General features: G+C 44.6%; 1 protein-coding gene across 1 annotated transcript; it reads left to right on the top strand.

The window, feature by feature from the left end:
• The first annotated feature begins 1,044 nt into the window (after nucleotides 1-1,044).
• On the top strand, nucleotides 1,045-9,729 carry pcnx4 (pecanex 4). The gene is made up of 11 exons (XM_076107670.1): nucleotides 1,045-1,196; nucleotides 1,831-2,605; nucleotides 2,714-2,893; nucleotides 3,304-3,842; nucleotides 3,964-4,064; nucleotides 4,301-4,423; nucleotides 5,075-5,435; nucleotides 6,952-7,055; nucleotides 7,130-8,229; nucleotides 8,347-8,533; nucleotides 8,707-9,729. The coding sequence occupies exons 2-11, from the start codon at nucleotides 1,908-1,910 to the stop codon at nucleotides 8,956-8,958; spliced, it is 3,645 nt and encodes a 1,214-aa protein (XP_075963785.1). The 5' UTR covers nucleotides 1,045-1,196; nucleotides 1,831-1,907; the 3' UTR covers nucleotides 8,959-9,729.
• The last annotated feature ends 30 nt before the right edge of the window (nucleotides 9,730-9,759 follow it).

Genomic DNA, 9,759 nt, shown 5'->3' with positions numbered 1-9,759 from the left:
ATTTCTAATCCTATGTCAGATTTTGGGGTCAACTAAGCGCATTAGAATCAGGATTTAAAGACACAAGAGAGAGGTTAAGAATATATTTAGGAGATGGAGGATAAACAAACCCTTAATGCGTAATTTAAACTAATTATTATTGCAAAGAGGGATGGTCTTTTCATTGTTCAGTAGGAAGCAAGTTGGATCCTTTGTTATTTATTGAGGAGGGTATCTGCATTTTTCTGTTGACTCATTCCTGTAGTTTTGTCAATTTCTAATATTGATTGATACAGTTGAAAGTTATTCCCACTCACACAAAAACTGACAATCACAGTCTAATGTACCCTGATAAAATTGAGGCTGATAGAACTGTCTTATACCTTATATGATATTGACAGTCTTTGACTTGAAAAAAATGTCCCGTGTCACCTGTCAAACAGCAACCGCGACAGCTTTGTGCCAAAGTTTTTGTCTGTTTTTTATACACCGCGCACCGTGCACAAGTGATCACTCGTGGATTAACTGCACAGGTACACGCTGCCCGTTTTAATCGCAGCATCCCATCTGAATGTTATAATCCAGTGTGTTACGAATGTTGTTGGTATATTGGTAAACTCATCTGGATGGTGATCTGGTTGGCAATTTTGTGCAACTGAGCGCGCATACCACTCTGTGCATTGTGTGTGTTGTGTTTTACTGAACACCCAACACGCAACTGCTGTTAATGAATTAATGTTTAAAATACAGAGAAAAACTAAATGTGCAAAACATACTCATATACAGACAGTGTCAGGTGCGTGCGCATTTAGATACAAATAGGGGCTAGTACTGACACATCCTCATTTTGCAGATCAGCAACACTGACCCATAATCATTAGTGATTTATTTTAATGTCCTGATGGCCTTTCCTTACCTTAACCTTCATAAATATTGTTCTCTTTGTTATGATGATGTGTGCAGAGAAGGAGGCGGGGTTGGGTGATGTATGGGCGGGGCGTAAGAGTTTCAACCAATCAAGGGACGCGCTCTCTCCTACTCTCCACTCCTATTGGTTACAATCTGTCTGTGTATTGTGCCGATGTTGCTTGGCATTCAAGCGATTAGCTCGCTGCTAATGTAAATGTTGGCGATTTCCGGCTATTTCCCCATAATTCTACCTATATCGTCAAATATTACACAAAGCTTGGCTGCAGCTGTTTTTTCTGCTCTTAACGGTGAGTTTGTCTTAAACCAGTGTCAGCCCAGGTTGCCAACCTGCTGTTATTTACCTGTTAATGCTAGCAAGCTAACGGTTTGTCAAGCTGAAAAGACTTGCTGGCATCGCTAGAACAACAACAACAACAACAACAACAACATATATCTAGCTAACGTAGAACTATTAGAACAGTCTCGGGGAGGTGCAGAAACTGATTTACTGTGAGCTATTTACCTGGTTTGGTTAAATGACTCTAAATGTCCGGGTACTAGCTTGAACAGGTTAGCCCACGTTAGCGCATCCATGGCTACTGCTTATGTGGGATGTTTTCATGGCAACTCAGCAGCTGTTGCTCTGGCGTTTGTGTGCGTTTGCTATTAAAACATCCACTTTTATTGGAGACTCCTAATAATATCAGATGCTAACGACACCATTCAACATAAGTTCACTCACTGAGAGAATCGAAGTTAAAAGTTGTATTATTTACTACTTATTTAACTTCAGTTTGTGTAACGTTACTACATGTGAGGCACAGACTAGGGTCCTCTTGTATGACAATGTCAATGATATATTGTATTGGGGCATCTCCGGTTTGTTTGATTTAAAGATTATGTCTCCATTGCCTGCTAACTGAAGATGTGCTTTCATTACAGACAGCTTCCTTTTGCATGGGACGATGAATGGACCCCCTACTTCAGCGGTGTGGAGATGACCTGCCACCCCTTTGGGAATGGTCAGAATGGGGCCAGATGTGCCCCTTCTTAATGAGTACAAGCAGGAGTTCTTCTGGAAGCGCTTCCCCCAGACGGTGTTGGGGGGTCCACGCTTCAAGTTGGGCTACTGTGCCCCACCATATGTCTATGTCAATCAGGTACTCTTGTTCTTGACACCATGGCTTTTTGGGGGTATTGGTACGCTGCTCTGCCAGCTGCAGCTGCTCCAGGAGCTCCACGCCACAGTGCTCTCTGGTATGCTTATGTTCGGGGCTGCAGCGGGTGTCCAGGCCCTGGCACTGTATGCTGCTCAGAGGAGTGGCACCGTGGAGAGACTAGGTGCCCCCAACATCCTGGTTGATGAAGAGGATGTGGAATTCACCCACTGTGTCAGCCCAGAGACGGTTCAATTTATTGCCCCGGGAAAGCGTTTTGGACTGAATGTGGTGCTGCATACAATGCTAGCTGGGGTGCTCTGTGGCTTTGGGACATGGTACGTGTTCCTTGGCAGACTGACGGCTCTTTATGGCAGCATTGGCATATCCCTTGTCGTCTTTGTCATGAGTTGGGTGACACTGTGTATAGCTGAGTATTCCCTCATTGTAAATACGGCCACAGAGACGGCAACTTTCCAGGCACAGGACACTTATGAGATCACCCCACTCACGCGGCCCCTCTACATTTTTATTTTCATTGCTGTGGACATGGCTGATAGGTGAGCAACAGCAACACAGTTATCTGATTAATTGAGTTTTCCTCTTATAGAATGAATTTGTAAAATGTTTGCTGCCATACTTCATCTCAATGCCTTGCTCTGATTTAGGTTCTCAGGCCCGGTCCCTGAGCTCCAACTGGCAAGCCAGATTCTGCATGTGCTGTTCCTTTTCCTACCTCTGCTGTGGGCGCTAGGTATACTGCCTCCCCTTGATGCCCTGCTCCTCTGGGGCATGGAGCAGGCTCTTGTTTTTGGCTTAGGAGGCTCGCCCATGTCCAGCAACCTCAGGTACGTATTGAAAGAGCATGCTTCAGCCTTCGCTTTCATCTGCAGCTTTACACTACAGTAGAAAATCTGAAAGTTGTAAACAACAACATCAACCACAACATGTTTGTAAATGACACCAGTGGATCCCTCCTATGCCATGAGATCAATATAAAGAATCTCTGGCTCTAATGAAAGCTCTGGTTATATGGAGTCATACAATCATTTTGTGTGCCTGACACTTAGATATCGGGATTTAAAGCAGTACCTTTACAGTAGAAGTTTGAGCCAAACACAGTTTTTGTTAATTCACATTATGTGTTATGTGGGGAACTAGTTTCTCATCAGATTCTAATAGTCCTATTGGAATGACAACAGTGACGGTAACCTGTGTATCATCAGCACTGACCTATTGTGTGTACGCTGTCCCATAGGCTGCTGTTGATGTTTGGCATATCTGCTGGCGTAGCTGTGTGTAATTACTTCATCCCGTCAACACTGGGTGTGGTTCTCTTCTCCATCTCTACGGGATTTCTGCTGAGCCTGGACCTCAGCCAGGTTGGCACACTCCGCAGAGGTCCCAGGGCAGCTTTTGGGGATCGTGGATTACGAAGAGGGGGGTCGCCACCTCCTCCTCCCAGTTCCTTTGGCTGGAATCTGGGCTGCAGGGAGCTGCTGCTATATTTGAGCCTGTTTTTGGTGGCGATGGCAGAGGCAGGGCTGTTGCATTACTTCCTCGGTTCAGCTCAGTCCCAGAGCTGGGTCACGGGACCCCAGGCTCCTGTCGGCTACCTCCTCCTCGTACTCTTCGGCTGCTGTTGGGCTCTCAGAGAAATCCAGGGGGCCTATGTTTTTGGAGGGGTGTTCCTCAATCCCCTGTACCCTAAAGGCATGTCCAATGTGCAGACTTTCAAGCAGAGGAACAGAGGATTATACATTGCTGCAGCAATCAGAAGAGTCCTTCTTTATCTTGGTGAGCGTGTTGTAATGTGTATTTTAAGTCTGATGTTGTCCAATCTCAGTTGTGATAAAAAACAGTGCTTTGTATCTGAATGTGTTTTTGACCTGCAATTACTGTGTGTTTCACTTCACAGTGTCTCCATTTGCAATGATTGCTTTCCTGTCTATGGACAAATCTCTGCATCTGCTCCACAGGGTTTCCCTCAGTGTGGGATTCACACGAGCCTTTCGAGTGGTATGCTCACACTCACTCTTGCTCAGAATCTATGTAGCAATATGAACAGAACATGCAGAAAATATATGCTACAGTAAATACCTTATTTTTAAAGTAACTACAAGCAGATTGTTAATGTAACCAGGAAAAAAAAATCACTGAAAAGTATGATAATCAAAAACATGTCTTCTTGGTACCTTTTGCACAATTTTCTTTTTTTATGCTCAGCACAGTGGTTGCATTTTGTTGCTGTGCAGGTTTGGCAGAATTCAGAGGATGCTCTGCTGCAGATGGTAGTGGTGGTCTTGGTAGGGCTTGCAGCTGGAAACAACACGCTGCCAGGCTGGGACAACCTGGGCACTGGAGTTCAGCTTCTTCTGGTGAGGTCAACACTCATTTTGTCCCTTATTTTCACCACACAATGGCCTCTTTGACCCCCTTGCTCGGATCACACACATCTGTAAAGTTTTGTGACTGCATCTTGCATGGCTGCAACACTATCATGATCACAAAATCTGACAGAAAAATAAACACCTGGCAAAGTGGGTGTCTCCAGGCCACATTTTGCCCTGAACACACACACACACACACACACACTCACAAGGTGAAGGCAATACCAACGTCGTGGCTGATAATAACACAGTCCAGTTCAACACCTCAGCAAACTACCACCTCAATAGTAAACATATGGCTAAAATACCTTTCTGGCAGTGTCATTCAAAACGGCCCATTATTATCCTTGCAAATGTAGAATTTGAGAATGAGCTATTGTATTTGTTTACATTGGATTTTACAGGTATACGCAATAAAGGTGCTGCTGAGTGTATATATTCATAATATTGCAGTGAAATGTTTCCAAACTTTTGGTTTGGTCAGCAGTTATTAAAATAGTAAAAACACAAAAAAAACAAAGTAATGAAAAGTAAATGAAGCACACACATATCTCAAACCTACAGTATATTGCACATCAGCTGATGAGACCTGATGGTGGTTCAGTAGATCTATGCTCGTTATGTGTGTTTCTAATCCAGGTGGGCCTCCTGATTGACAGACTGACCCAGTTCCTCACCAAGCTAAAGTTCACCCTGACTGTGTTGGTGACATCTTGGACAGAGAAGAAGCAGCGCCGTCAGTCGGCAGGAACCCTCTTGGCTCTGAATGCCTCCCTATGTCCACTGTTGCTGGCGGTGGTGACCCTGTCTGCCCTTCTCTCCGCCCCTCTGCTGCCCCTCTTCACCCTGCCCATCTTCCTGGTGGGGTTCCCCAGGCCTCAGCGCAGTTGGCCGGGTCCCGTAGGTACCGCCTGTCCCTGCCCGGACTCAATCTTCTACCAGCAGATGAGCGGAAGTCTGGCCTCTGCTCTGAGGACGGCCTTCGCAAGAGGGTCACTGGGTTAGTTGTCCGTCCTTTATATCTTCGTGCTATGGTGTCTTCTTTTAAAAAAAAAAAAATCTTGTTACGAGTTAATATTGTTCACTATATTATAATTGATATGGTCCGCAAATCTATATTTGCAATTGGATTAATTAAAATTAATTAATTTTCAATACTTTATATTGTTTGTTTTTTACAATATTCTAAAGTTAATATGATAAAAAATGTTTTACTACAGTGTGTTTTGACTTGTACTGGAACTGTCACAATATCAAACTATAAATACACGTTATCGTGGCTTAAAATATCTTTAGAAAATTAGAACATGTTTATTGTTTATGTCTCTTTTTTGACAAATGAATTACACTCAGTGTACGGAGGTGAGTCTGTAACCATAACTGTACAAAAGCTAATTTAAGAGGCAGTGGATTATTTTATCATATGTGTATTATTAACATATCAATATTTAATTTTTAAATATAACTGCCGTTATATTACGACACCCCCCCTAACTTGAACTATAATTGCAGTGGCTAAACCTTTCTGTGGGTGAAGTAGGGACAGTGTGCAGATCACAGAGCGTTGAACCATCACCTCGTATGGTTTAATAGTTAGAGGAATGTTGTTGGGAGCAGCTCTTTGGAATTGCTCGCAGTAATGCAAACTTGCATGATCCAGTTGAGCTTCCTGTGAAGTGACCCGAAAAAAAAAAATAGCTCTGATCTGTATTCATTACATTCAAATCGTTCCACACCATTAACCGCATAATGCTCGTACGACAAACAGAGCTGCTGCTCGGAGTTTGTTCTGTGCTCGATCAGGAGAAACGGTGCAAGTAGAGAATCATCATTTATGGATTTTTCAAAACTGAATAAAGCTGCTGAGGTGATGTCGTCACTCAATCTTGTTTTTTTTTTTTGTGAGCTTGGGGTGCTGTAGCTGTGATGTATAATTCAGAATAAGCGCTTGTTAGGTGGATGCTCACAGTCTAGCGATGGCAGTTTGCAGTGTTCTCTTGCTTCGCTCACACTGGGGGCCGTGGAGCAGTGAGCGGGAAGGAGTCTGCCCAGGTTGTCACTTTCCATCATGAGGTACGACTGGGACTATTCTGAGATGTCGTCATGGGACCTGACATTATTCTTGAGCGAGTGCTAGTCCTCTTCAAACAAAAGCCTCCATCACCTTGCCATTTCTGTTCATCTTCGTCGAAATAAATGTCTGTCTTTTGCCAGCGTTTCCATAAAAGTAGGGAACTTTTAGAGACTAATGGAAAACTAAGGCTAAGAAAAGATGTAATATTTAGATCTCTGTGCAGTCACGCAGTTAAAACAGTATCATGAACAACTTCCTGTACAACTGATGGTACATGTCTCCCTGCAGCTCATCCAGTAGCTATGTTATCCATAGAGTCAACAGAGGGACGCACAGCTGATGCAAAATGAAAGGAATGTGCACCATTACTTGTGTGTGTGTTACATGATCTCTTTACATGTTGGATGCATGGATGGCTGATGATTTTCTCCCCCATCTGTAGGTTCTTTAGCCCCAGGCTCTCATTTTCTTGGGCGCTTTCAGGACCGCATGGTTTGGATAATGATCTTGGAGAGAGGCTATGGCTACTGTACAGTCAACATTAAGGTACTGAATCCTTCCGTCTTTTAAGAATCACTGCAGTCATTTACAACATGATAGTACAATGTGGTTTGTTACAGGGTCTGGAGCTGCAGGAGACATCTTGCCACACAGTGGAAGCACGGAGGGTGGATGAGGTGTTCGAGGCTGCTTTTGAGCGCCCCGAGCGGCTTGGTTTCACCCAGGGCTTTAACCTGCACTGGGGAAATGCCCTCACCCCATGTGCTGCCCTTGCAGTGCAAGTCTACTCTGATGCCCGAAATGTGCTCTCTGGCATCATCGACTCTCATGACAACTTGAGGAAACTTCAGGATGACTTTCTGAAAGCACTGGTCTGGTTGCTCCTCCGATGCTGTGTGCAGAAGCATAAAGGATTTCTATGGAGCAATGAAGAAGGGCCAGGGGTTGGAGGCAGGAAGTCCCAGTCTTCCCAGTTGGCTCAGACCACCTGTAACCCGCCAGCTGAGGCTGTCGTGGTGGAATCCAATGTGTCTTCTCTCAGGTTCAGGCAGGACAGCTCCAGTTTGACTTCCTTTGGTGATTGGTCAGATGAGGACGACTTATTTGGACCTCAACCAGCCAGGCGGACAGTGGCATTAGTGACCGCAGAGGCGCAGCCTGGACACGCAGCGCTGCAGACAGGTGCCTCTCTGCCAGGCTCTGTGGAGATGGACAGCCTTTTTGAAAACATGGCTCTCTCTGCCCTGCAGCCACTGCAGCCTCTGGGTTTGGGCATCGGGATGCCAGCAGTGGATAAAGGCCGGATTTCAGAGGTCTTCAGAGAGAGTCCCGGCTCTCTCCCTCAGCTGAACTTCAACTGCCCCCAGTCGGAGGTGTTCAACCTCCCGACAGCGTGGAGGACTGCACCGTTGCTACCATCCCTGCAGCTCAGGTCTTTGTTTCCTGAGGACTGGTTTCGGTTCACCTTGGGGCGGTTTGGGCATGCTGTGCAGGGTGAGACCTCCGAGGACATGACCAAAGCCCTGAAGGAGGATGACGCTTTGAAAGAGCTGCATGCACAGGTTGCACTTTCATGTCTCATCTCACTGGGAGCAGAGTCTGCCTTCACCAGTCCCAGTTACGTCTACAGACTCTATTGTGGAGACATACCATGGACGGAAGGACTCGACTGGCTCTCCTCAAGTAAAGAACTTTACCAACTTGCACTTCGGGCTTTCAGGTAAAATTGGCAGTTAGAGTTTCTAGGTTTTGGTAACTGATCACAGGTTTAGAATTATTTTTACGTCCGGGGGGAAAAAAATATTTTATTGAATTCTGCCTCTATGTTCGCCATCAGGTTCAGTTTCAAGCTGCTGTTTGATCAAGCAAGTCTAGGGCCCATGGAGTCCCCTGAGGAGTTGTTCAGCACCTTGGAGGAATATGAAAGGGATTGGTACATTGGCCTGGTGACAGAGAAAGGCTGGCACGACAGTGTCCTTCAGGAGAAACCCTTCCTGTTCTCTCTAGGACATGACCTCGCTATGGTAATCACACTTGTTGACATCCTGTCTAAGCCACACTGTTGATACCTTAACTACAGCTTTTTCTAATTCAGTAATTGGAATAAAAAATGGAGGGTATTTAAAATAGCAATTTAGAGGAAATCTCGGTGAAATGTGTGTATTTCATTTGCATCATTGACTGTCCTTGTCCACAGGGTACCTACACAGGGCGAGTCCTGTCCCTGCAGGAGCAGCTGGTGCAAGTGGGTCGTCTGAATGGAGAGGGAGTACGAGGCCAGTGGGCAAACCTTTCCTGGGAGCTCCTGTATGCTACCAATGATGACGAGGAGCGTTACAGCATCCAGGCTCACCCCTTCATGCTAAGGAACCTAACTGTTCAGGCAGCTGATCCCCCTCTAGGATACCCAATTTACTCCTCAGCCCCCCTCCACTTCCCCTGCCTCTGACCTGTGGCATCATCTGCCCTTTCTGCTGAACATACTCTGGAGAGATAGGAGGATGTTTCTCAGTCGGTACTACCGCAGCAAAATGTCCATTTCCAAAGTCAATGGTTATCATAAAATCCATGTGGAAGCTATAGCGAAGTCAAGAGAAACGTTCAATCAATTTGCTTTTTAAACCACTTGAGTTCAGAAAACTGATGTCCGTTGGGAACCTACCTAGCTTTCACATTCATTTGACTTCTTTAGTGCTTCATTTCCTGCACTACAGAGGAAGAAGCAGTTGCATCACAACTGCACTCTTGTACAAGTTGCAAAATGTCAGATTTTAACTGACAATGTGGACTACCTCCTAGATCAGCACATTAAAGAAGAAAAAATCCCTGATGTGTTTCCACCAAAGCACACGTTTTTGGGTTTGTTTGTTAATGTTTGTGCTTAAAAATAAGTGGATACATTTGCCCTCCTCCCATCTAGACGACACCTGCTGCATACCTCCAGTTTTATCGTAATTTTTACATTTCGCAATTTTTTTGGTGACCCCCTTTATGTCCACAAAAAACGGGACAAGAGTTTTAATGTTTTGTTAAGATATCAAGGATGTGCCTTGAGTAAGTCTTGCTGTATGTGTAAGTAGTTTAGTGCTATTGTTTTGTTTACAATTCACTTGTTTACAATTTAGAATGAATTAAATGAATTTGTCCATATTCTTATGTACATATTGTTGATTTTTGTATGTTTAACTGTGTATACTTATAATAAAATAGCTTGGCAGAAGCTGTTTTGTTATGTTTCACTAAACAAACT

This window comes from Anarhichas minor, unplaced genomic scaffold (assembly GCF_050575085.1).
Source record: "Anarhichas minor isolate MPS153535 unplaced genomic scaffold, ASM5057508v1 ptg000040l, whole genome shotgun sequence".
Lineage (NCBI taxonomy): Eukaryota > Metazoa > Chordata > Actinopteri > Perciformes > Anarhichadidae > Anarhichas > Anarhichas minor.
The sequence above is the reverse complement of the archived record's forward strand: the minus strand, read 5'-3'. Positions and strand labels throughout refer to the sequence as shown.

Coding starts and splice junctions, on each gene's coding strand:
- pcnx4 (XM_076107670.1), top strand. CDS start 1,908: ATGGTCAGAATGGGGCCAGATGTGCCCCTTCTTAATGAGTACAAGCAG. Junction 2,606..2,713: donor GCTGTGGACATGGCTGATAG/GTGAGCAACAGC, acceptor GCTCTGATTTAG/GTTCTCAGGCCCGGTCCCTG. Junction 2,894..3,303: donor CCCATGTCCAGCAACCTCAG/GTACGTATTGAA, acceptor GCTGTCCCATAG/GCTGCTGTTGATGTTTGGCA.